This window comes from Peromyscus eremicus, chromosome 6 (genome assembly GCF_949786415.1).
Source record: "Peromyscus eremicus chromosome 6, PerEre_H2_v1, whole genome shotgun sequence".
Lineage (NCBI taxonomy): Eukaryota > Metazoa > Chordata > Mammalia > Rodentia > Cricetidae > Peromyscus > Peromyscus eremicus.
In genome coordinates, this window is record NC_081421.1 from 74,196,119 (window position 1) to 74,223,845 (window position 27,727).

Sequence of the window (27,727 nt, forward strand, 5' to 3'; positions counted from 1 at the left end):
TAAGTAAATATTCCACAATAGGCATCGTTGTCCACAATGACTATCAAGTTAGTGTTGCTGTTGGAGAATATGAGGACCTTCCCATTCTACCACTTTGCTGATATCAATTACTCAGTCTCCTTTCTCTAGTTTACCACTCTACCATGCTCTTAGCAAGGTATTCCTCATTCACCTGGGTATCAATGGCTAATGAGATAAAACATCATAGTCAATACTTCAACTGGGAACAAAACCAAAGACAGCTATTTTTTCTCATTTCTTTATTATCAACCAAAGAATAAAAGTTACTACAAAGTGGCAAAAGACTTGCAGGGCTCTGGGATCATTGATATCTTCCCTAACATCTGATGCTGCCCTTAGCCAGGTCTGGGGTAACAGTAGAAAAGATACTCCCAGCCCTTCTGTCTACCAACTCCCCATGCTCCGACTCACAGTGACGAACCCTTCAGAGAAAGCCACACAGAGAAGTCTAAATAGACTGTGAGAGACAGGACAGAAAATAGACAGCAGGGGATACTAAGAGGGAAAAGAGCAGAAAGAGTCTTCAGAGAGTTGTGAGGAGAGGAGTTTCAGGGAGGAAAAATGTTATAGAGATAGAAGTTGAGAAAGAGGAATGTTTTAAAGGGAGGTTTGCTATGCATTGCCCATATAATTCCTTTGAGTATTTTCCTAGCTGTTCCCTGGTTTCACGTACAGTTTTCTGCTATGTTGAGATTTATTCTTTTTGCTTTGTTTTTGAGATGGGGTCTTGTTAAGTAAGTGCTTGGCCTGAAACTCTTTATGTCTCCCCGGCTGGCCTTGAACTTGTAACTCTACCTTGGCTTTTCAAGTGCTGGGGTCACAAGCACAGGCTGTCACACTCAGTGATTAATGCTCATTTGATTGACTGAATGTCAACAACTGGGTCACAAGACATCTGGAGTTTACGTGGCTACAATAAGACAAGTTATGTGGATCTAGAAAAACATCTCTTTATGAGGGGGCGGGACTAGAGAGCAAGCTCATGGCCTACACATATGCTAGGCTAGCGTCTACCATTGAGCAATAGTTCTGGCACAAAAGCTGACTTTAAATGCCAGCATATATTTAGTTAACTGTTTAAATCAATCCTTTCCAAGGTGGGTTTTTTCTCTTTTCCTTTCTTCCTTTCTTCCTTTTTTTGAGGAGATGTTGTTACCAGAAGTAAAAGGATGGAGTGTCATTGAGTTTAGCTATCTCATGGACGTAATTTGATCCTGTAGTGGAAGGCTAGCTCAGTTCCACATTTCCAGATGTCTGCGTGAGTCAGACTACTTATAAAAATTTGACTTCTTTAGTTGCCCGCTGTCACCTCAGCCCCTAATTTCTTGAACGTCCACCTCAGCATGACTCAGTTCTTTAGCCCCCCATTCCCAGGTGCCTTGTTGGTGAGCAGGCCGCACAGTTCTGGGCTGTGCATCCTGCCAGGAAAACCCATGTGCCTTGCTTCGTAAGACAGCATTGACTTCGCAGGTGGAGATCTCTGTTCCCTCTGTCTGTCTTTGCTCTCTGTCTCTCTGTCTCTCCTCTCTCATTCGTTCTAGGTCACATTCGTTTTATAAAGTATGATTTGATTTACGCACTCATTAAAGCACATATCTGTATGTTTGGGAAAGAGAAGGATGTTCTCACAGTGAAGGAAAAAACAAAACAAAAAGATTCTCCAAAGAAATATGTTCACTAATCTCTCCCTGCTCTGAGCCCTTTTTATATCCTTTGTCTGAGGGATGTGGCTGAGAATTATGGAAGTGAGTCAAAGATTCCCTTTTAAGCTCTGTGTAATGAACCAGTGCCTCTTTGGCATGCAGCATCTATTGTATATTGGAACTCTGGTTCAAGATTTAAATTTAACACCTTATTGCACAAAAGTAAAAAGATACAGTTCTTGCTCCTGAAAAACCCCTGAGATTAGAGGAGACTCAAATGCAAGAACAAATCACTTTAACACAGCATGAAAATGTCCATCTAGAGAAGTATACTGGGTGTTTCTGTGAGGACACAGACACGTTCCCACTGGCTTCCCTCACAAACTGCCTAGAGGGAGGAAACATGCACAGGAGAAAGGAGGCTGGGTCTTAGCTGTGGGGTGCTACTGGGAACGACGATTACTAAATACCTGGGGGAAAAAAAACAATCAAATTACAGAGTGGCAGCTATCCCCCTTAACTGGTTAAAGTGACTAGGAAAAAAAACTGAAAAAAAAGGGCTTATTTTAGTTTAATTATTAGTTTATGTGTATGTCTGTATGAGGTTATGTGCACTTGTGACTGCTGGTCCATGTGAAATCCAGAAGAGGGCATCAGATGCCCTGGAGCTGGGATTACAGGAGGCTGTGAGCTGCCCAGCATGGATGATGGGTACCAGACTTGGGTCCTGTGTAACAGTACCACATACTTTAACCACTGAGCCATCTCTCCACCTCCTAAAGCTCCTTTGAAAGAGTCTGAGAAGTGGCTCAAAAAATCCTAGCAGGCAAATGTGAAAATAGTAAACCTGTCTGGTCTGCCCTAAGGGATCCTAAAACAGGGCCGGTCTGGGTCTCCATGGTTCAGACATGCCCCACTACACGGTTCTCGACTTCTTAAGCATTGGTGAAGGGCATCTGTGATGAGGAGAGGCCCTGGCCACATTATCTCTATCTTCATTTCCCAGACGTTTTCGACCCAGTCTCCACTCCCTACACGTGCTTTATAATAAATAGTCCATTTCATATTCTTAGTCTCCAATTCCAACATAAAATGTAGCGTTATGAAACAGAAAAGGAAACAGTGAAAAGGCCTGAGAACATGCTTGTTCTCCAAATAACAGTGAGCCAGGGAAGAAGGAAAGAGTGGCCTACAGTTAAGGCATTGGTCGAAGTTGCTGCTGAGTCCTGGAGCTGTCTCAGTCATCCGTCCAGACAGGCACAATCTACAGTACACACTGAGCCCTCAGACAGGGGGACTACGCGCCTCACATTTAACAAGCTTATTCTCACGTCAGCTACCCCATCTTTGTGTCCCTTCAATGACATGACCCAGAAATGAGTCTAGACTATATCTCTCTTGATGACTCACACCTACAAGCCCTGCTCTTTTCAGTTTGGGGCATAAGCGGTGCCTTTAACTGGGGACCACTGTCCAGAGCAGTGAAGCCCAATTCCATGCAAGCAGCGATGCCGCTTTTGGCCCTGGTGTGGGTATTCCCAACCCCACTAGACTTTGATTTTGATAGCAGTCTGTGGAAACTTCTGCCAGAAGGCTGGGATTGACTTTCATGAGCTAGTTGGAGGGTTGCCTACATAGAAAAGGACCACCAGCCCCTGTCATTCCAACCTCTCTTCTGAAGCCCCGGTCTGTCTGCTCCAGACATGGAGCTTTCCCGAGTGTCTCCGGTCAATGTCATTCCAACCTCTCTTCTGAAGCCCCGGTCTGTCTGCTCCAGACATGGAGCTTTCCTGAGTGTTTCCGATCAATGTCTGCCCGAACTGTTGTATTGGACCGAAAGATGAAAGTGTCTTTTTTCTGTCCTTGTTTCAAGTAAGATGCCTGTCTAAAGAGGGAAAGAAACTGAGAAGCGTCACAAATGCAAAACTACCAGCTCAAACTCATTTCTATTCTCTCTCTGGGTTGTGAGAAGCAAAGCCAATTGGCTTCTAGACTAAGGGAAATTTGGAGAGGCTGTGTTTCCAGGCCTAGTTCTCAGACCCTAGTGGAACCTGCCTCTAAGTGTCTCTGGAAGAGTTTCCTCCTCTAATCCCCCCCTCCACCACTCAGGCCTTGAAGTGCGCATATTTCAGATCCACAACTGTCCTAGCTCTTGCTGTGGCCTTAGCCTCGCGTCAGAAGTAAAACGTCTTAATCAGAGTTACCATTGCTCTGATGAAACACCATGGCCAAAGCAACTTGGGGAGGAAAGAGTTTAACTCAGCTTACACTTCCACATCACTGTTCATCACTGAAGGAAGTCAGGACAGGAACTCAAACAGGGCAGGAACCTTGAAGCAGGAGCTGATGCAGAGGCTATGGAAGGGTGCTGCTTACTAACTTGCTCAGCCTGCTTTCTTATAGAACCTAGGACAACCTGCCCAGGGGTGGCCCCCCACACAATGGTCCTTACCCATCAATCATTAATTGCCAGATCTTATGGAGGCATTTTCTCAGTTGAGGTTCCCTCCTTTCAGATGACTCTAGCCTGTCTCAAGTAGACATGAAACTAGCCCATGCTAGTGTTACTATTGTTGGTTTGTTGATATTTTTGGTTTTTCAAGACAGGGTTTCTCTGTGTAGCCCTAGCTGTCCTGGAACCCACTTGTAGACCAGGCTGGCCTCTAACTCACAGAGATCCAGCTAATTACTTGGTTTATTATTATTATTATTATTATTATTATTATTATTATTATTATATATCTGTTAATATTTTCCCCTAAATCTATTTGGCAGTTGGTGTTTGTTTGTTTGTTTGCTTATTTTAACATGCTGCATAGGCATGTTATTTCATATTCTTTAACTAATGATTTCTATATCCAAAGCCTTTTGATTTAAAATTTGATTGTTTCTATCAACACTACTAATAGTAATGTTTTCCTTGTATATTTTCTGACTTAAAAAAATATTATGAACTTCTACTTGTGAGAATTTTGTCAGCTGAAATTCTTCGAGGTCTGGGCTACACAGTGCATTTCTTCAGAGAACATTTACTTTTGCTCCTGTTGAGCATTGGAGTGTTGCCAACCAGGCCCTTACAGCTAATTGTTGCTTTACGATTCTTTGGGACTGGAGGCATCAGAAAGGCCTGTCTCAAACGGGGTCGTTGCATTTGGGGAAGGGATTCTCGATCATGTAAGTCTCCAGTCAGGGCCCTGAACTTTGTCTCTGGCGTTCTGTACGTTTCAAACATGCTGGAATCCATGGATGGCCACCACCTCTCACTTGTCTGAACTCATGCTTTTGCTTTATCCTTTGTCTCCTCTTTCCAGCAAAACCAAGAACTCAAATTTATGCACGTGTGGTTTAGGTTGGTTTTTCAATTCAGCATTCTAGGTTGGTTTTTCAATTCAGCATTCTGAGTGCATTTTAGTGACGGTTGATTTTTTTTTTTTTAAGGGCTATTTAGTTCTCCTTACTACTGAAAACTTGGCTTGCATCTCCTACAATGTTCCTTTTCTCTTACAGGGAAAACTTTATTTGGGGCCTCATTTCCAGAGGAAAATGTCCAAGAGGACTCAGGTTTAACAAGTCATCACCCACCACTATGATTAGCTCCTTCTCCAGGATCCATTCTTGATCTTAGCCAACCTGGGATCTCTTATTCCAAAGTTCCAGAACATTTTGTTATAGTTCATAACACCAGCAAGATTTCACATCACCATCTTAAGAACCACAGTTTTCCTTTATAGAGAAAGACAAGTGATAATTTCTACCATAAATGGCTCCAAAAGTTCAGAATGGTTTTGCTTCCCATAGTAGCACAGTATGAATATTTATTAATCCAGTGTGCTTAAGAAACCGTGTGTTAGACACTCTGAAGGAAACTGTCTGCAAGGCAGAACCTTTACTTAACAAGCATTATAAAATCACATGTAAATTATTAAATGCCATGCTCCATGAACCTGTATATCAGCATGAACAAGGGCACGGGGCAAGAAACAGCCAGGCATATTAAATGGTCCAAAGTAATTTGGAATGCTTGGGGAATAGAGGTAGGGAGCCCAAAATGGAGGGAAATGGAATAAAGAATCCACGATCTATGGAAACTCTTGAATTTATATATATAGGTGAACTTTGTAAACATTTAGGGCCGATATACAGTCTCCTCTTTCTATAGTCAAATAAATATTTTTATATTCACATCATATTCTTTTTTAAGATAAAAGCAAAATATTTGAAAGTACAGACATTTTAAACAGGAAAAAAGAGAAATTTTAATTTCATGATAGCTCAGTAACCCATGCCTGGGTCTATGCCAGGATTCTGGCTGCAGTAGATCAGGGCGGCCCCAAAAATCAGAAGTGGAATTTGGAGGTAGATATGGGAGGATCATAAGTAGATACAGAGACTTCTGGCATATGATGTCAGACATGGAGTTCCTACAAGGAGGACTTTGTAGGAGAAAGCTAAGTCCCAGAAGTTAGCCTGGATAAGAGGAAAAGGACAGTGGCAAAACCTGAAATCATGAGGGAGGCTATGGGTTAACCTGGCCCCAGGGAAGAGGGAGAGACAAGGTCCCATCCTGGAGGCTCAGAGAAACTTCTATGTATTTGTTACAGATGCCCAGGCCCATGGAACGGGTCAACTTAAGATGACTGCTGCTCCTAGGGCAGGAAGTGTCTCCCTGTCTTGGGTCTCAGGACAGTTCTTGAAGTGATCAAGCAAAAATAACAAGGGAAGTCTGCTTTGGGATGGTCTGTTTGTCAAGTGTGTTGCTGATTGGTCAGTAAATAAATCACTGATTGGCCAGTGGCTAGGCAGGAAGTATAGGCGGGACAAGGAGGAGAATAAAGCTGGGAAGTAGAAGGCTGAGGCAGAGAGACACTGCCAGCCGCCACGATGAGAAACAGCATGTGAAGATGCCAGTAAGCCACGAGCCATGTGGCAAGGTATAGATTAATAGAAATGGATTAATTTAAGCTGTAAGAACAGTTAGCAAGAAGCCTGCCACGGCCATACAGTTTGTAACCAATATAATTCTCTGTGTTTACTTGGTTGGGTCTGAGTGGCTGTGGGACTGGTGGGTGACAGAGATTTGTCCTGACTGTGGGCCAGGCAGGAAAACTCTAGCTACAGAAGTCCCAGAGTATAGAGGGCTTCCTCTATACTCAAGGACACAGGTCTGCCTGTGGTGACGGTAGCTCCAGTAGGCCAGGCCTTCATGGGATGGGTCTGGCAGCTGATTTTACACCCGGATTCTCATAAGCTTTACAAGGCCGTATCTGCAGGACTGTGCCCAGTTCTCAAATATGAGAATGTAGGTCCCAGCAGGTAAGGGTGAGCACTAGGAAGACTTCCTTTGAGAAGACTGAGTAATAAATGCCCTGTTGACTCCCAGCATATAAGCGTCTGTTTTCAGGGAGGACAGTCTGGTATGCCTGACAGAATGAATGACAGGAGCCTCAGAACATACAGAACCTGAAATCATGCCCTATTTCAGAGCATGGAGGAGCCGGACCCCTAAGACAGGGGTGTAACCTGGCAGAGAAAAGCTCCAAGGGAGACAGCTGGGCTTTGTTGTGAGCTTTATTAATGAGCCAACATCAATCTGACCCCAGGGCGAGGTTCTCTGAGAGGTGACCTGTCCGAGTGCTTCTGTGTCTTTTTCAGCGACAGGCCTGGGTTCCCAGGAGGCAAGAAGAGGAATGAGAAGTCAAAAGATCCACTGTGGCTTTAGGGGGTTGGCAAAGGTAACCTCTATGGGGCCGTATGTCGGTCTGAGACCCAGATCACAGGGACTTACAGCCTTGATGAGTGACGGACTGCCCTGTCCTTCCCTTCTCTCCTAGCTCCACCCCTGTGCACTAGTGGTACCCTGGTACCTGTCCCGTCGTCCACCTCTCACAGGTCTAGGCTTCTGAGGTCCACCTCTCCTTCTCCTTCACAACCTAAATTCATGAAGGAATGAGAAGGGAGGGCAGCTAGGGCCGGTGCCTGAGGCTGGGAGAGACTTCCAGGGGTTTTAGGTGGCTTTTGGATTGATGGCTACTCTAAGCAGAGAACAAAGGCAGACAATGAGCAAACCAGTTTGGTGAGAACACAGGGTTCCAGGGAGAGAAAGGCGAGAAAACTAGCTTGGGGCACTTTGAGATGGTCTTAAACTCTAACCTCAGTTTGAACTCAGAGATAGCGAGAAGGGACAAAAATAAATATTAATTTTACAGCTTAGTGATAACAGCTAACATTTAAACTTTAGAAAGCTTAAGCTGTTTATTTGGCCGCTCATAACAACCCTGTAGAAGGAGTGCTTCGTGTGGATGTGGGTATAGGATGACATCGTTGTGGCTCAACTCTAAGCCCCCTGCTCTTGGGGAGCCTTGGTTAGGAAGAAAACTAGCTTCTCTTGAAGAGTTGATGTAGGAGAAGGACAGCAGCACCCTCTCCCTGTTTCTTCAGTTCCAGCCATGATATCCCTGACTCCTACCTCCATCCATGGCTGAGCCACGCTCCTACCTCCATCCATGGCTGAGCCACGCTCCTACCTCCATCCATGGTCAAGCAACGTTCCTACCTCCATCCATGGTCAAGCAACGTTCCTACCTCCATCCATGGTCGAGCCACATTCCTACCTCCATCCATGGCTGAGCCAGAGGGATGAGATGAAGAGAGCAAGGCAACATGCCAGGGACTATGAGTAAACAGAAGGCCCTCCAGGACTCCAGTCAGCCAGGAGAAGGGGGTGCTTGTTCACAGGCAACCCTAAACTGTCTGGGGGTGTGGTGTGAGCACCTCTCTCCTAACCCCCAGTCTGAAGAACTTACAATTAGGAGGCTGTTTGGGTTTACACGGCATAGATTGCTGATGGGCTACCTGGCCTTCCTAACAGTACAGGTCCTTCTTCAAGGGAGAGTCATAAAATATTTGGAATGTTTGTTTTTAAACACAATGGAATCAGTTGTATTGCTGAAGGAATCTTCTGGAATTTTTTTTTTTTTTCTTCTCTGCGTTGAGAACAGGAAATACAGGAAGGACTAGTAATCAGCCTTGCATTGCCTTTTGTCTGGCTCTGGTCCCGTGGTAGAAACTACCAGGACAATGGCATGTGTGCTAATGTGTGCTTCACAGCAATCAGGGGACAGTTGAAAACGGACCTGGGCTACCAAGAAGAACAGCTCCACTGCCAATTCAAATATTGTCTAGAAAAAGGTATCGGTTTATTAATATTCTGGAATTTTCCGTTTGATATTCCCTTTTCGGCTTTTCTTTCACAGTCCCAGACAAAAGATAACCTGCCAAGGGGGATGAACATTGTTTTCAATCTGTGTACACCCGGGCATCCCTCCGTCGGTTACAATTGCGCAGAGCACGAGGCTGGCAAGTGTGTGCAGAAGACTAGATTTACATCAAACACAATACAATAATTAAGACTAATGGTGGTGGTGTCTTCGACCAGAGTCTAACCTTGCTCTGATTTCCCAAGCAAGAATCCTCAGGGGGTTACTCCACATTCGGCCTCAGCTAGCTTCCTGTCTCACACAGTTGGGGGGGGGGGGGCTGAATGAAGTATCAGTTGTCACTGTCATAACAGGAAGGGGAGGTACGTAAAGAATATATGACTGGCAAAGACAAGGTCAGAACAAATTGTTCCAGGACTATCAAATCACAGAACCACATAACAATCTAAAAGGATTCCAAATTTTCTGTCTTTTATCTGATGTTACAAACGGTTTGTCATCCATGTCTGCCCCAGGGCTTACCCTCCCCCGACCTCTGCATGTTCGTCTAGTGCTGAGGGAGCTGCCATCTCAGGCCAATGCCAGAGAGCTCTGAATAATGAGTCTAAATCCAACTCCCCAGAACTTGCACTCCGGGGCTGCGTTTCTGCCAGGGTCATGGAGAACAAGCCCATATGGCATCTTTCAAGTATTAAAACGATCACAGCTTGTATTTACTTTCCTTTAAATTTAATCAGTTTGAGTCCTTCAGTGGTTCTTCAGAAGACGTGTGTTCTAATGGGGCCATGTATGTGACAGGCCTCTGGCTACCAAGAGGGCAAAGATTTGTTACAAGTTTTTTTCTGTCCCGCCAGCCGGCTCCCAAATAATGACATGGAGACTTTTTATTATGAAAGCTCAGCCTATAGCTCAGGCTTGTTCCTAACTAGCTCTTATAACTTAAATTAAACCATATTTTTACTAACCTATGTTCTACCATGTGGCTTTCACCTTTCTCCCATTCTGTGTGTCCGACTCATTCTGTCTCTCCATGGAGTCTTTCATGCACCAAGATTCATCTCCTACTTCCTCTCTTTGCCCGGAAGTCCCATCTACACCTCCTGCCCTGCTATTGGCCATTCAGCTCTTTATTACACCAATAACAGCAATATATCTTCACACAGTGTACAAATATCCCACAACAAAGGTTAAGGACTAAAAGAGAGAAGCCAGGGAAGCTGGCTACAAATACTCCACCATGCACAGAATTGTTGCCCCCAGCAACAGAAACTCATCCAGCCCAAGTAATCCATATTGGTGTCAAGGTTGGGAAACCCCATTCTAACTATGTGTGCCAATCAGAAATCTCAGTGTGTGCCCAAAATGTTCACAAAGAGTGTTGGTGGGCATTGCCATCACACCAGTGCTACTTTTGTTTTAAATTAGCCTAAGATTCTAGCAGTTTTTAGTTAAAGCCAGTTAAGGCACTGTTTATCTTTTTGCTAACCCACAGCTGACATCCATAAGGTGTCACGTGAGCCTACATGCTCACATTTATCATGGCTGGAACCCTTCCCTGGGAGCCCTGAGGCTACCTTGAAATCTTTTCAGCACAATATTCTGGGCCACCACTATCCATCATTCAGATAGTTGTTGGAAATCTGTTTCCTGGTCATGTCTCCCTCCCTAGATCTGTGATGTTGGAAGGCAAGTCACAATGCAATCGTGGGGCCTGTGCACCGGAATGCCCCACGATACTGTGCTGTGATTCTTGGGGGGAGCTAGAGAGAACAGAGAACACATAAATAAATATCAGTCAAATGTCATGCATACTAACATCACCTTGCTAAACACAAAACCTGGCCAGCCACCACTATTAAAGCCATGTGGACAGAGCAGGACGTCTCTCACCTTCCGTGGACACTCAGGTCCTACTGAACAGTGCCTCCTCCCCCAAGTGTACACTCAGGTCCCACTGAACAGTGCCTCCTCTCCCAAGTGCACACTCAGGTCCCACTGAACAGTGCCTCCTCTCCCAAGTGCACACTCAGGTCCTACTGAACGTGCCTCATCTCCCAAGTGCACACTCAGGTCCCACTGAACAGTGCCTCCTCCCCCAAGTGCACACTCAGGTCCCACTGAACGTGCCTCCTCTCCCAAGTGCACACTCAGGTCCCACTGAACGTGCCTCCTCTCCCAAGTGCACACTCAGGTCCCACTGAACGTGCCTCCTCTCCCAAGTGCACACTCAGGTCCCACTGAACGTGCCTCCTCTCCCAAGTGCACACTCAGGTCCCACTGAACGTGCCTCCTCCCCCAAGTGCACACTCAGGTCCCACTGAACGTGCCTCCTCCCCCAAGTGCACACTCAGGTCCCACTGAACGTGCCTCCTCCCCCAAGTGCACACTCAGGTCCCACTGAACGTGCCTCCTCCCCCAAGTGCACACTCAGGTCCCACTGAACGTGCCTCCTCTCCCAAGTGCACACTCAGGTCCCACTGAACAGTGCCTCCTCTCCCAAGTGCACACTCAGGTCCCACTGAACGTGCCTCCTCTCCCAAGTGCATGGCGTTCATTCACTGCCCTCCACCCTCCTGCTTTCAGTTTCCTGAATCAAAGCTTCATCTTGTCTTCACCATTAGGAAGAGTCATAATGGGGAGCAGCAGAGATCAGCAAACACTATAACCCTGGATTCTTTGGCCTGCGGGAAGGAAAGTTGGGTAGACCATGGTTGGGGCTCAGAAGCTTGAAACTGGTACGTGTCAATACCTAGAATGTTTTTTTTTTTCCCTTGAAGCTCAATGCTGTGTTCTGCACGGTGTTTTAAAGACATTGTCCTCTGGAATCCAGGAAGGACTGGTCCTAGACCACCTGCTCCCTGCACAGACACAGAAATCTGCTGAGGTCAGATCCCTCACAGAAAGCAGCACAGGGCTTGTGTACTGCGTATGCATCCTTTCAGATACTTTAAACACATCTCTAGATTATGTGTGCTGCCTAAACAATGTGACTGCCGTGTAAGCAGTTGCTACACTCTGTTTCAGTACAGACCCACGTTCCTCGGTCTGTAGATGCTTAGGGAGTGCCATGCAGGGCTTCTGAACTCATGCATAAGGAAGGATGACTGCTATTCCTTCTCCCTGCTAATGGGAAAAATCAAAGTAATGTCCTCAACTTTATTTACTCAGTCTCCTTCACATATTGTTTTAAAGTAGAGTTGTTCAGATTGATTTCATTTGCTAACCTAACCTAGCTTTCAGAGTTTTAGACACTCTCAATTATGCAAGTAGAGCTAAGCTGATGGCCTGTCAGGAATGTAGTAGTGTCTACATGTGCTTGGGAAGGAAACAGGACCCATTCATACTGGAATAAAACAATGGACATTTATGTTTTCTAGACCAAGGACTCTACACAGGATACAGCAGCTTCAAAAGGCCCTTGTTTCCACAAAAGGAGCTAACGGAGGTTTGCAAGGGTGGTGACCAGGGACCTTCCAACCTGTGGCCACCTTCCATATGGATCATTTGCTAGATAGCAAGTATCCAAGGGCACGGGCTTGTAAGCCGGACTCCATAGGCCTGAAACCTAACACAGTCACAGCTGTGAACATCTGGTCTGCTACCTAAGACTCAGTTTCCTCACGTGAAAAGAGGTCATGGGGTGTTGCTTCCTATACAGGGTTACTGTTAGGATAGAACAACATCTGTGCACAGAGCATTGTAACACAGAACATGCCAAAGAGCTAGGGCCTTTCGATAACAAATGCAGGGATGTGGGCAAAGGGGAGCCCCTAGTCACTGCTGGTGGGGATGTAAATTAGTGCAGTCACTATGGAAACCATCATGGAGGCTTCTCAAAATAGAACTAATTGCCCTATGACCCAGCTGTACCACTGTTTGGGATACACCAAACGACACTAAGTTCTACCATAGAGATGCATGCACATCCCTGTGTATTCACACTGTTCATGTTAGCTAAGTCCTGAGACCAGCTTAGACATCAACAAATGTATGGGGCAAATGTGCTTTAGATACACAACGAGAGTTTGTTCAGCCATAAAGGAAAGTGGAACCATGACATTTGAAGGAAAACAGATGGAAATGATTGTGTTAAACACAGCATCTGGAATCAGAGACGATTCTGCATGTTTCCCTAGACTTTAAATTTCATATGCATGCACATAATATGTGTGTATATATGGGTACGGATATAGGTCTAGGTCATGAAACTAAAAAGAAGCCTATGGGGAGGGGCGGTAAAGAGGTGTAAAGGTGTGGGGGAGGGTAATAGAATACGTGTGAAAGGAAAGCAGAAAGGGTGTGCAAGAAAAAAGAACACTAGCCAAAAGGGGGCAAGTGGGGGGTAGGAAGGGAGGTGTGAGAAATGACAGTGTATGTGTCTCAGCCTCTTCTCCTGTTGCTGTGATCAAGTACCCTGGCAAAAAACAAGTTGAGAGAGAAAGGTTTGTTTTGGCTCACAGTTCAGGACTACGCACCACAGTGGGAAGCAAAAGCGGCAGCTGGGGATGGACACAGCTGAGCATGTCACTTTCCCCATCGGGAAGCAGAGGGTGATGAATGCACACTGCTAGTCAGCTCACTTTCTCCTTTTTATTCAGTCCAGGATTCCAGCCCAGGGAATGGTGCCACCCACCGTGGGCGGGCCTTCCCACTCCAATTATCCTAATCAAGATCATCCTCCACCAGCATGCCCAGAGGCCACCTCCTAGGTGATTCTAGAGCTCATCAAGTTGACAGTTGAGATGAACTATGATAGTTTGGCAATGCCGTAATGAAACCCATTTGTTTGTGAGCTAATTTAGAAACCAATTTTAAGAACGAGAGCTGTGATGTAATGAAATTTTATCTTTCCGAGATAGGGGTCTCTCTCCTAGTTTACATCTTAATATTTGCAGCAATATCGTCTGACATAAAATGTGTTTCTAGAACATGAGTAAGCTCTTTTGTAATTAGAAAGCAGGGGATTGGTGATGGTATTATGTGGAAGCTGTGTAGCTTCGCACAGATTTATTCCCAATGCCAGAAAAGCTGAAATAGGAAAAAAAAAAAAACAACCACCTCCGTGGGAAAGGCTCTGCATGGCTTTTCCATTTCATTTTCTCTTCAATTTTGAATGAATATCTGCAATTGAAACCACTTCCCTGGAGAAATGCACCCCAGCCTCACCTGTTGGGGCCTGACTTCTTCTGTGTATTTTTCTTCTCAGCAGGTCCACTGGCTCGCGGTGCCAAAAGCCAGGGTACCCATTTTATTATTCTGTGCATATTTAATATTTTCTGGAGCACTGTCTGGTCCTAATGGGCTGCCTATCTTGGCTTCCAACTTACTGACCCGGGTATGGGTTACTGTTTCTGATGATGGGCCAATTACAAAGTTGCATGGGTTTTGAGTGCTCTGTCCTTTGCCCTACTTTTCTCTCCCTAAGCCTCATTACCTTTATTGCAGACTGTGAGATTTTTCAGGAACTCATGCAAGATATTTTAACAAATGCCCAATTTCTTTCAAGTCCTGTGGAAGGCAGCAACAGTAGAATCAAAGACACGTGAAGCAGCTAAACATGGCATCCTGGGGTAGGAGGGATGTGTTTCAGCAGCAAAGCTGGCACTGCAGCTGGCAGGTTTCAGTTCTGCACCTCAAAAAACGCTTCTCAGCCAGGGACTGAAATTAGATGCCAGGATCCTGCCCCCACCCCGTGTGGCCAAAATAGCACCTTTTCTTTGTGTTTCCGGCTCAGACAGACTCTGTGTAGTAACATGGCTTAGGTAAATATATTTCTGAGTAAAGTCTTTCTTTTCACTTTCTGGAAATGTACTGGTAAATGCCTTTTGATTGTCCTTATTTCCCCCTGGCTTAAACAGTTCGTACCTCCCTAGATTTCCTGTGGAAATTGATTGTTCTTTATCAAAGCCTTGATCACGTTCTGCATGCTATTAAATCATGCACGTGCACGCGTGCATGCGTGTGTGTGTGTGTGTGTGTGTGTGTGTGTGTGTGTGTGTGTGTGTGATCGAAATCAGTGTCATGCAAAAAGGCACAGGAAGGAGGTAAAAGATTTTACCTAGCACATGAAAAGACAGAGGGAGAATATATTGAAATACACTGCAAAGAGGCAGCTGGCGAGCTCCCAGGGAGAGGAGATTGCTGCAGAAATGGGGTGAAGCTATTTGGTCTTAATCTTATGTGGCATTCCTGCTGGGTTGCTAGCCAGGCTGGCTTCTCACTATCTTGTTAAGTGGTGAGTTTTATAGTGTGCATTGTTTTCATGAGACCGGCCACCCCAGGCTGCATGGGTCATTAGGAGTCAGGTTCTGGGTGTCTGTATAAGACACCAAAAGCCAATATGGTCAGGCTTGAAATGATAATGACCTGGTTGTTAAAGCAGAGCTTTAGTTCTTCCTTTTGGCCTTTTGTCTTTACATTTGGTTTAACCTTGAGTGCCCCTTGAAGACAGCGACTTCATTTACCCCAGCTCCATGTTGTAACTGTATTTCCTAACATCATAGCTTTCACATGAAAGATGTACATAATAAATATTTAATAAATTAGCAAGTCTCCTCAAAACATTGGTTCTCATTTGGACCCATTTTCAAAGAGTATCTAACAAAAGTGCACAGTGAATTCTAGAGCAGAGGTTAGAAGACAGTTTTGTTTGTTTTAAGAGATTTTATGTGTACGGGTGTTTTGCCTGCATGTATGTCTGTGCACCATGTGCATGCATTGCCCTCAGAAGCCAGAAGAGGGCGTTGGATTCTCCAGAACTGAACTTATGAATGGTTGTGAGCAAGCATGTGTGTGCTGGGAACAGAACAAGCATCCTCTGCAAGCAAAATCAGTACTCTTATCCACCGAGCCATCTCTCCAGTCCCAAGGACACAGTTTTACATTAGCATTTTTAATTAGCTTTTTTTCATTTATTTTATATACTGACCACAGTTTCCCCTCCCTCCTCTTCTCTCATTCCCTCCCCACATCTATCCCCTCCCCATCCACTCCTCCTCTGTCTCCATTCAGAAAGGGGCAGGCCTCCCATGGGCTTGAACAAAGCATGGTACATCAAGTTGAGATAGAACCAGGCTCCTCCCCCTGCATAAAGGCTAGGCAAGGCAATCCAGCATGGAGAACAGGTTCTCAAAGGCCAGCTAAGCACCAGCGACAGGTCCTGATCTTACCCGCTAGGAGCCTTACAAACAGACCAAGCTACACAACTGTCACACACATGTAAAGGGCCTAGGTTGGTCCTATGCAGGCTCCCTAACTGTTGGTCCAGAGTCCATGTGCTCCCAAGAGCTCAGGTCAGCTGTCTCTGTGGATTCCTCCATCATGACCTTGAATCCCCCAGCTCGTACAATCCCTCCTCCCTTTCTTCAGGAGGACTCCTGGAGCTCGGCCCAGTGCTTGGCTATGGATCTCTGTATCTGCTTCCGTTCTTACATTTGCATTTTTCAGTAGTGTTGCTTCTGAAAACTATTCTGAGAAAGTAAAAAACCAGAGAACAAGGTAAGAGCATCTCTCATAAACCTTTTGCTCATACCTGTTTTCTTAGGCCCACTGGCGTCTTACTTCACATCCTAAGAACACCCTGCCCCCAGAAAGGGTCCCCAGGACAGTTTAGGTAAAACCACGAATAAAATCCTATTGAACTAGAAAAAACAGTGCAGACTGGAGGCTAACATGGGCTTTGATGATATGCGCCACAGGCATACACCAATAGAGAACTAGATGCCCCATTCACCAGGGGCAAGAGGAGATGAGGGAAGTGGCCTTTTGTCAGACAGAAGCCCGTGTCACAGGTTTCTGAGGAATGCCACATGTCAGCTTCTATCTATCCGCCAGTAGTCCTTCCGTGTCTAGCCCGACCTGAGCCCAGACTGTCATGTGGGGACATCACTGCTCTTTGAGGGGCCTGGGGCTCTCTCCCTTTGGACCTAACACTTCCCTCCACCAGTAACACACTGTGTGACTGGACACTGAAGGCTTCTACTTCCACCAGAGGTTTAGTTAAGCTGAGTATGTGTGCAGCTCTTTTATAAATCTTATGTGCATCAGTATGTACTGTAGGACACACAGAATTACCTGGGGAGTGACTGATAGATTAATGGACCATAAGACAGTGGACTTCATTCATTACAAAATGGGTGGCCTAAGGAGAAATGTATTTTTTTTTTTTAATTAACAAGCCACAGACAGGAATTATTTAACTTGGCTGCTCTGACAGTTCCTGCATCCCTTTCCAAGACTCTGGAGGCTGAATGATTTCCCAAGAGAATACAAGTTTAGAAAAAACCTCCAGCTGGCGCCTTAGACAGAACACTTGCTTGCAGACAGATGGCAATGTCCTGTGGTGATGTCCAGGCACACATGTAGCCTGGTGGTGGGAATGGGCTCAACTCCTTTAACTGAAATACACAGCCTCCACCGACCTCCTGCTCTTGGTGAATGTGCTAGTTTCATTCTGCTGCTGTGGTAAAGCCCTCTGGTAAACACCAACTCAGGGGAGAAAAGTGTTTCTTCCACCTGACTGGTTACAGTCCATCATTGAGGGATGGCAGGGTAGGAACTCAAGCAGGAATTTGAATTAGGAACCACGGTAGAGTGCTGCTTGCTAACAGTCTCACTCGGGTTCATGCTTAGCCAGCTTACTTATATAGCCCAGAGAATGGTACTGCCCACAGTGGGCTAGGCCCTCCTAAGTCAATTAATCAATATAATCCCTCACAGACATGTCTACAGGTCTGTCTGATTTGGGAAATTCCTCAACTGAGACTCCCTTTTCAGATGACTCCAGGCTGTGTGAAGCTAACTGTTAAAGCTAACTAGGACAGTGAATATGCAGACTCTATTCATTGACTGCTGTCCTGCCACTTCTAAATTTTTAAGAATGAACAAAATAAAATTTTAAGAATGAACTTACAGGACTGGAGAGATGGCTCAGAAGATAATGTGCGTACTGCTCTTATAGAGGGTGGTGGTGTTTGTTTTTTACTCTTTTGGGGAGCCCACCACTCAGCTCCCAAATAAATCACACACAGAGGCTTGTTCTGTTACTCCTACTCTGTGGCTGGCTGTGAAGCTGGGTGGCTGGTCCCTAGAGTCCTCCTCCTTCTCTGGCTACTTCTTTCTTCCCTCCCAGATTTCTCCTTCTATATATTCTCTCTGCCTGCCAGCCCGTCTATCCTTTCTCCTGCCTTGCTATTGGCCATTCAGTTCTTTATTAGAACATCAGGTGTTCTAGACAGGCATAGTAATACACCTTCACAGAGTTAAACAAATACAACATAAACAAAAGCAGCATATCTTAAAACAATATTCTACAATGAGAGGGTCTAATTTGAGTTCCAAGCACCTACATCAGGTGGCTCACAACTGCCCGTAACTCCAGTTCCAGGGGATTCAACACCCTCTCCTCACCTCCTCGAGTACTGACTGTACTTACATAATCATACACAAATGTACATGTGCACACACACAATTTAATAATGATAAATAATAAAATAACATTTAAAAGAATGGACTTACAGCAAATAGCTACAAGTAAAAATTATTTATAGCAAAAAGTAATGTATGGATAGCCCTTTGGGGATCATGAACTATCAACTGTTTGGATCCAAAATAATGTTTTTGTTAGTTTGTTGGGGGAAGTCATAGCAAAGTGACACACAATGTCTCACAGTCGAGACTGCAAGGTTAGTTCCGTCTGAGAGCTAGGAGAGAGAATGCATGCCAGCCCTGTGCCCTGGACCCTGAGGATGGCCAACCTGATTTCCTCAGCTCACACCTCTCTGCTCTCATCTTCACCCGGTGCTCTCCCTGTGTGTATGTCTGTGTATATGTTTTTGCAACTTTTTAATTTTTAACTTAGTTACTTTTTGACATTGTCTCATTATGTTGCCTACGCTGGTCTTGAGTCCCTGGGCAAAAGGGATCCTCCTGTTTCCGCCTCTGTACAAGCTGGGATGATAGATGCACACAACGCTGCCAGCTTAACTTCTCCTTTTTGTAAGGATACCCACTCATCTGAACTCACTCTATCTGCAATGGCCCCCCATGTGTAAGTAAAGGCACATCTGTGGTACTAACCACAGATTTGGGGGTAGGGGAGTATATGCACACTGTGACATGTGTCTTGTAAGCAAAGCGGGAATTGTTCATGTCCCATTTTATGAAGAAATGAACCTCAGAAGGTTGTCGTGTATTCGTAGGGAGTGAAATCCTGTCACAAACGCAAGTGGCTGCAGTCAGCGCAAGCTGCAAGGTGCCTCTTGCTCTCAATTTGCTGAGCTAGTCTCAGGCCAGGGCAGTAAGAGCTGCGGCTACACTGAGGGGTAGGGAGAAGGGGAGTGCTCACCGAGGTCTTGTGGAAGTAGGTTAGCAGATGCCCACTTATTAAGAGCACCACTTGTTGCCCCGTGGCTGAACCTCAGCAGGGCTTGCTCCAAGGCAACTGTCGGCTCCAGGTTTTCCTTGCAAGTTAGCTCTCTCTGAAGGGAGGTGGGTACAAGGAGCTCATTCAGGACGGAACGTAAAATGCTGTGCGCCTCCTTTCTCTCTCCATAACGTCACTCTTTGCTTCTCTGTGTCCCTCCTTTGTCCTGCCTGTTGAGTAACCACAGTGTGGGTGTCGGGAGCGTGTGAGCCGCCAGCGGCTGAGTGTGGCGGAGCCCACTCCTGATGATGTACGTGGCAGGGCAGGCCACAGAAGGGGAGCTTCTCGGAGAGGGCTTTGCCGAAGCACCCTCGAACCTGTGTCTTCTTCTTTGCCTGGTCACTCTTGCCAGGGAAACCCAGTGCCCTCCTGGAACACAGGATCCCCCTAAGTAGAAGGAAAGGACACCCCCCATCACCCCCACCCACTGCGCACACCAGCCCACCAGCCTCCACTCTGAGGAATACAGGACAGAGTGACTGAGTATAGATCTGAGAGACACTCTAACCTTGGCTCTGCCACTTGCTAAGTGACTTTAGGGAAGCTGCTTAATCTCCATGTCACTCATAAAGTGGAGGTGATGCACTTGTTTGCCTCATCAGGTTATTGAATGGGTAGATGATGTGAGCTATAAGTGTGTGGGGGACAACATGTCTATCACACAATTCAAGCACCAGTAAGTGTAAACAACACTCTCCTGTTTAGCTATTTTCTTTCTCAAGTGTCATTTGTTAATCTGTTAATTAGCAGCTGTCAGGATACATGTCAAAATCAAACAGTGTTCGAGTCTGGATGATGGGATTGTGGGTGATTTTATTGTCCTATTTTTGATTGATTATTTGTTTCTAAACTTAATTGTTTAGTAAATATATATCACTTTAAAAATTTTTAGTGTTGGGGGTAGAACCTAGGGCCCTGAGCAGGCTAAACATTTTTTTTTCATTGAAAAACATTTTTTCATACAATATATTTTGATCACGTTTCTCCTCCCCCAATTCCTCCCGGATCCTCTCCACTCACCCAACTTTATGTTCTCTCTTAAAAAACAAACCAAAAACAAGAAACACACACACACAAACCCCACAGCCTCCTCTTCCAACGCCCCCCCCACCCCCCGCCAGAATCAGAACAAGCAAAAGACTAAGAAGAACAAAACCTGCCAAGATAAAGCAAAATGAAACAAAAAGTCCACAAAGACACCAGAGTTTGTTTTGTGTTGGCCATCTACTGCTGGGTCTGGGGCCTGCCCTTAAGTGTGGTTTACATGCCCAGTGAGACTCCGCTGGCAAAACTGATGTTCCCTTTGCCATCAGATGCCAATCGTAGATAGCTTCTGGGTCAGGGTGGGGGCCCATGTCCACTTCCCACTCTCAGGGCTGGGACCCCACCTGCCTTGAACCTGTGCCCACCTTGTGTGTGAGGCAACAGTCTCTGTGGTGGTTGTAATCCCCCCTTTCATCTCTAATTTTTTATTAATTTGGAGTTTGATCATTTCTTGCCCTCTACTCTTTCTGGGCGTCAGTTCTTCCCGTTGTTCTAGAGCTTTCTTTTGTGTCTGTCACTGTGTTGTTACTATGAGATTGCTCCAGTTTTCTGATGCAGGCACTTTGTGCCATGAACTGGCCTTTTAGAGATACTTTCATTGTGTCCCATAGGTTTGGGTAGGTTGTGTTTTCCCTCTTCATTCAGTCCTAAAAAGGTTTTAATTTTCTTCATTTCTGCATTGACCTATTTTTCATTTATTAGTGAGTTGTTCAGTTTTCATGAGTTTATATATTTTCTGTTGTTTCTGTTGTTGATAGCTAGCTTTATCCATGGTGATCAGATAGGATGCAGTGTGTTATTTCAATTTTCTTATATATGTTGATACTCACTTTGTGTCCTAGCATGTGGCCAATTTTGGAGAAAATTCCAGGTCCTGCTGAGAAGAAATTTAAATTCAAGTGCTACTTCCTGATGACTAAGCATTCAAATAGATGAGCCCATGGGTGCCATTCTCATTCAAACCACCACAGTGCCCTTGTGTTTGGTGCATAAATGTTTAGAATTGCAATATCCTCCTGATTTTTTTCTTTAATTTTTATGCAGTGTCCTTCCTGTCTCTTCTGATTGTTTCGGTTTTGAAGTCTATTTTACCAACTATTAAATAACCTTGTCTGCTTGTTTCTTGGGTCCATTTACTTGGAATACCTTTTCCATCCTTTTACCCTGGGATGATGTCTATCCTTGATGGCAAGGTGTATTTCTTGAATGCAGCAGAAAGGTGGATCCTATTTTCTAATCCAATATGTTTATTAGGGAATTGAGACCACTTATATTGAGAGTTACCAATGAGCAGTGTTTATTGATTTCTGTTACTTTGTTGTTGTGGTGTGGGTCCTCCCCCTCTTTTTTTGTTGTTGTTTTTTTGAGACAGGGTTTCTCTGTGTAGCTTTGTACCTTTCCTGGAACTTGCTTTGTAGACCAGGCTGGCCTCAAATCACAGAGATCCGCCTGCCTCTGCCTCCCTAGTGCTGGGATTAAAGGCGTGCACCACCACCGCCCGGCTCCCCCCTCTTTTGATGAACTGTTCTATGAGTATTTATTCCTTGTGTTTTCTTGGATGTACTTAGCCTCTACAGATTGAAGTTTTCCTTCCAGTGTCTTCTATGGAGCTGGATTTATAGTTACATATTGCTTAAATTTGGTTTTATCATGGAATGTCTTTCTTTCAACACTTATTATAATTGATGGTTTCGCTGGGTATAGTAATCTAGGCTGGCATCTGTGGTCTCTCAGTTTGTAGAACATTTGGCCAGGCCTTTCTGACTTTCAGAGTCTTCATTGAGAAGTCCAGTGTTAATATAATGGGCCTCCCTTTATATGTAACAGTCTGTTTTCATATGGCAGCTTTTAATATCCTTTCTTTGTTCTGTACATTCAGTGTTTTGATTATTATGTTTCACGGGAAATTTCTTTTCTGGTCTTGTCTATTTGGTATTCTGTATGCTTCTTGTACCTTGAAAGGCATCTCCTTCTTTAAATTGGGGAAATTTTCTTGTATGGTTTTGTTAAAAAAATATTTTCTGTGCCTTTAATATGGGCTTCTTTTCCTTCTTTCCTTCTTCTGTTCCTACTATTCATCAGTTTGCTGTTTTCATAATTTCCTCGATGTTTTGTGCCTAGACATTTTTAGATTTAACATTTTCTTTGACTGAGTAGTCCATTTCTTCTACCTTGTTGTCAAGACCTGAAACTCTCTCTCCCATGTCTTGTAATCTGCTAGGGAGTCTTACCTCTGTGGTTTTTGTTTGACCTCCTAAGCTTTTCATTTTCATTCCCATTTTGTTTTAGCTTGGGTTTTATTTAGTGATTCTGTTTCTACTTTCATGTCTTGAAATCTTAAAATGTTTTCAGTATTTAACTGTTTGTGTTTTCACAGTCTTCATTAGGGTATTAGTTCATATCCTCTTGAAGTTCTTTGAACATATTCATAATTGCTATTTTGAAATCCTTGTCTTGTGCTTCAGTTAAACTGCATTTCTCAGGGCCTATTGAAATAGTCTCACTAGCTTTCAGAGGAGGCATATTGTGTTGGCTATTCATGTTTGTGTTTTTGCACTGGGATCTAGGCATCTGTAGTTATAATATCTGGGGTGGTTTTGGGTATAGATATCTGATCTTTTTTGGGGTGAGTAGTTCTGTTCCTTGGTTCCTCTCACCCACTCTAGATCCTAGGAAAGTATGGTAGATGAGAAGTCTCGGGTAGAGATTGCTTCCTTCAGTTGGCAGATAACACAAAGAAATGGAGATGGTCTAAGAGGAAACACAAAAGAGGGCAGAAGGAAATGGCTAGGGAGACAGAGGGTCCACACCAAGAGGCAGAGTCCCTAGGGAGTAGAGGTGGGGTGAGGAGAGGGGCTCCTTCCGGCAGGCTAAGAGCAAGTCTAGAGAGGTTGGAATGGGGGGCAGAAAGGATAGGAGTCCCCACCTTTGTGGTTTCTCTGGTAGAAAGTGTTTCTGCAGGTCCGCAGCGGATGCAAAGGAATGGAGGTGGGCTAGAAGGGAAGAATGACTGGGTTAATAAGAAAGAGCTAAGGGGACCCAGGGTCTGTACCAAGAGGTAGATGGAAAATGGGGATCCTGCAGCCAGGCTGCAGTAGGATAAAGAATAAGTCTGTAGGAACAGGAATTAAAGGGCTATAGGGACCCTGGGTTTGCACCTAAATGTGCTTTATTGCTACATCCTCAACCAATTTGTTTAAAATAAGGGACAGAAGACAGTCGCTGAGAACCTACAGGGCATGGTAGACCAGGTATGAGTGCATACAAAGTGGAGAAGGCATGACCAGGTGGAGGCGAGGGTCTACAGAAAGAATCAAGAAAGGAAAACAAATTATACAAGGAGGTAGACAGTGTTGCTAAGGGTAAGGCTGAGTAGGACGCAAGTTCTCCTCAAGTGCCATTGGGCAATACAGAGAGATATTACCATTGTTCTTACTTCAACAGTGTTTATGGTCTTCTCTGATCTGGAAAGAGGAACGTGAGATGACACCATCAGATAAAAGGGAAGTTTCTTCACCTGTCCCTGGACTCTAGTGGGATGGGGGTGGGATCACTGAGACTTCTAAGATATCTATTTCTAGGAAGGGCTTATGTGGGAGAACAACTTGAGATGCCTTACATGGCATGTCTTACACAGGATGGTTGTAAGGCAGTGTGTCAGATGGAACAAAGAAGTAACTTCCTGTTTCTCCATCTCTGTCCATAGTGTTATTAACATCATCATTATCCTGGCTGGAGCAATTGTACTCATCATTGGCTTTGGTATTTCAGGTATGTGCTCTCCAATCATAGTCTGTGCTGTGCCCATCTCTGTCAAACATCTTCTCACTCATTGTGACATGCGGGAAGAACAGGACTTCTCCTATGAAAACTTCAAAATAGAGCACTTGCTCTATGTGCCTTGTCCTCTTTGCCTGAGACATTTCTCTCCTTAGGATCTAGCCCTTTCTAAACAGAGCCCTTAGGGAAAGGTATAACTGGCCACGACTATTGTACCATGTAGGAAGCAGATGCCACACTAGCCTCTCTTCAAAGGCAGTTAGCTCATGTCAGTCACAGGGAGCCCTCTGGTCCCTCTTTTGATAGGACACTTCTCTAGAGCATCTACTATGGATGCTATTAATTGTGATGAAAGATGGATGAAGAAGACAGCAGCTGTCTTCTCTGAGGTGGGTTGTTGGCTGTTTCCCATAAAGCACCTGGCTAGGGCCAACATACTTGTTTTAACCTGGTCTGTGGCCAAGCTGTCACTTGGTGATTTAGTCTTTATATCTGCAGCAGCCTCTTTCCTCCACCACTCTCCCCTAGTGTATGGTTTTGCTTATTAAATAGCAGCCACAAAGCCTGAACTAAAAAAGACTTGCTATATGTGTATTTGTTTACACAGGGCATCAACACCCTTGTCCACTTTCCTTATCATTGAATATATATTCTACTTATTCTAAAATTGAGTTTCTCTGTTTTGTTTTTTGTAAGATTTTAGTTTTACTTTTAGTTATGTGGATATGTGTCTGAGAGCAGGTTTATGCACATGAGTGCAGTGCCCAAGGAGGCCAGCAGAGGGAATTAGACCACATAGAGCTGGGTTACAGGCGGTTGTGACCTGCCCAGCATAGTTGGGGAGCCAAACGCAGGTTCTCTGAAAGAGCAGCATGCACTCTTAGCCTCTGAGCCATCTCTCCAGTCCCTTGTTTTGCTTTTTGACTTATAGTTCTTTATAGATTCTGGTTGCAAACTGGCTAAGTGTGTTACCAGGTCTCTCCTAATCTATGGCTTGCCTTTTCACTTCCTTCATATACTTCAATGAACAGATGGTCTTCATTTTAACATAGACAAATTCATCCATCTTTTCCTTCATATGTGGAACTTGATCTAATCAAATAAAAAAAAAAAGCAGCTGAGCAAGCAGAACAAGTGATCCAGGAAGGAGTGTTACTCTATGGTCTCTGCTTCTGTTCTTGCCTCCAGGTTCAGTTCCTGCCTTGGGCTCTTGCTCTGACCTCCCTCAACCATGGAATATGATGTGGAAGGAAAGCTCAATGGCCTCTCCCTCCTCCAAGTTGCTTCTGGACATGTTTTATTATAACAACAGACACCAAATTAGGATATCCTCATGAGCTAATCATTTATTTTCAGTAAATACCCGCCTCCAAATTTCTGAGGAGTTTGGGGCAACCTTAGAGGCCGATGAGATGATTTAAATCTGTGTCAGCCACAAGAATTGTCTATACATAGACAGCGGCTTCTAACCCACCTCCATAGAACTCTCGTCCATTGCACGCCAGTCGGTTGGGAGCCACTGGTGGTCAGAATGCCTGCAGAGTTGCATCAGGCCAGGATCAGGACGTAATGTTCTTTGAGCCAGGATGTGTCTGCACATTTGAATACAGATGCTGTTTTTTGCAAATTAAGTTCCATTTAATCACCTTGAATCTTCACTTATGCATATAACAAACAAGTATTTATTGACTACTGGCTGGATGCAAAGTAAGCCTACCTCTTTGTGATTTTTAAAGTTCTCACTGGCCTTTATTTCCTATGGATGAGAATTCAATCAGTGTTACGTTCATCCATTGGCCACATCATGAATAGGAACTCAAATGACCTGAAGCTGCAGCAGGTCCCCAGGCATGCTAAAGCTGCCTATTTTTAATCACCAAATTCTCTAGAAGATGTGTCAGTGGATTCTCTACCTGCGGGCTCAAGGCCAACACATTAAAATGAATTCCACAACACAATTACCAAACTGAGATATGTCATTATCATTTCATTTCCTCCATAATTGTACTAATTATGTGGTTTTTTTTTTTCTGAAAAGTAATTTTCCAGATTAACTTCAATGACACTTTATAAAGTACAGTCACCTTTACTCTGGCTCTGACTGAGTCCCAGTTTCATTGAGAATCTATGTATTTTTATTGCCATCTTTTTAAGGCTAACATTCCTCCCAAATTTAGATGTGGTGACTTTGGCTCTTTACTCTTGCAATAGGTAGATTGTATAAGCAGTGCTTTGATTTGTGTTTATTCCCATTTACTTAGGAACTCGTAGAACATTATTTCTCCGTAGGACACAGCAGTAAACACTATGAGACCTGTAGTTATGACTGAAACTATTCCCCCGCCCCTTGGACAAAGCTTGCAGATGAGTGTAAAGTCCAGATGTGAGTCAAGGAAGAAGAAGGCAGTTACCATGGTAAAGGGGAATGAAGAGTTATGGGCGGGGGTGTATCTACCAGTTCTACTTTGACAGGCTGAAAAGGGTTTCCCAGAAGGACTACCATCCTCACGGACTTGAATATGAGGGGAATGTAGGTAAGCGGGGTACAGGGGAGCTGAGACTCTGGACAGGAGAAAGATGAGCAGGGTTGGGAAGGCACAGAGTGTGATTATGCAGCCCGTGCAAACCTGGACCTTCAATAAACAAAAATAATTGAAAATAAGCCTGAACCTTTAAAGCAGTGTTCAAGAAAATACAAGGTGGGAAACAGGGATGCTTGTTATCACACAGTCAAAGCTCCTTTGGCCATCTTTCCTAGTTTTCCAAATCTCTCACACAAAAGGCCACACAGGGCAGCTGCTCACCAAATCCCTTTTCTTCCATGCTGTCAAGCCTCAAAAACATCTTCCAGCCCAGCCTATGTGTGCATGCCTGTTTCCTCGGCCTCTCTTTTCTAGCTATACTTATTCTTCTATCCATAGCCCTCTGTTCTTTTTTATGCAAATCCATCTAGCTTAGTGTCTTTGGCTCTATTTCCCATTCATTACCCTCATCTCTTTTACAAAGGTCTTGGAGTCAATTAGACAATCCCAAGCCTTAATGAGCTCCAAGTGCCAAGGACACCCTTATGGCTAGAATGTTTGCCTCTGTATTTGAAAAGGAACATGTACTATTTGTTCATGAATCTTTAAATTGAAGAAAGAAAATCAACAAACCATTGGACACAGACAAAACAGACCATGAAGGGAGACAGTGGGAGAGGAAACTGCCAGGCAGGAACAAGAGGCATTCACTGTGTGCCAGGCAGTGCTTGGCACCGAAGGCTGGGCTGGGAAATCTGCAGCTCATTCCAGAGCCCATAGTAACCATGGGAAATTAGTGGCTAGGTGGCAGGTGTATTCGAATTGTACTTTACAAAAGCTATTGCAAGATCAATGCATTGAAAATGTGTGGGATGGAGGCAGACAGGCATGGTGGGAAAACAAATAAGGAAGTTGAAAAGTACTGGTGAGAAGTGTCCAAGACCCATCATGGTGACGTCTGTGAGTGTTTCCGAAAGGCTTGTGAGGACCATCTTAAACACTTAAACCAGGCTTTTGTGTGAAGAATATGCAGAGGTTGGGTAGCACCTCCTGCAGCCTTGACTGTCCTCAGCAGCC

At 44.6% G+C, this 27,727-nt stretch overlaps 1 protein-coding gene across 1 annotated transcript in view; it reads left to right on the forward strand.

Annotated features, from left to right (window-relative positions):
• Vtcn1 (V-set domain containing T cell activation inhibitor 1) overlaps positions 1-27,727 on the forward strand; it is a 53,615-nt gene that overhangs the window by 12,110 nt on the left and 13,778 nt on the right. The window contains exon 2 of the mRNA XM_059265960.1: positions 24,055-24,119. Coding sequence (XP_059121943.1) covers positions 24,055-24,119 — 65 coding nt within the window. The remainder of the gene's footprint in view (positions 1-24,054; positions 24,120-27,727) is intronic.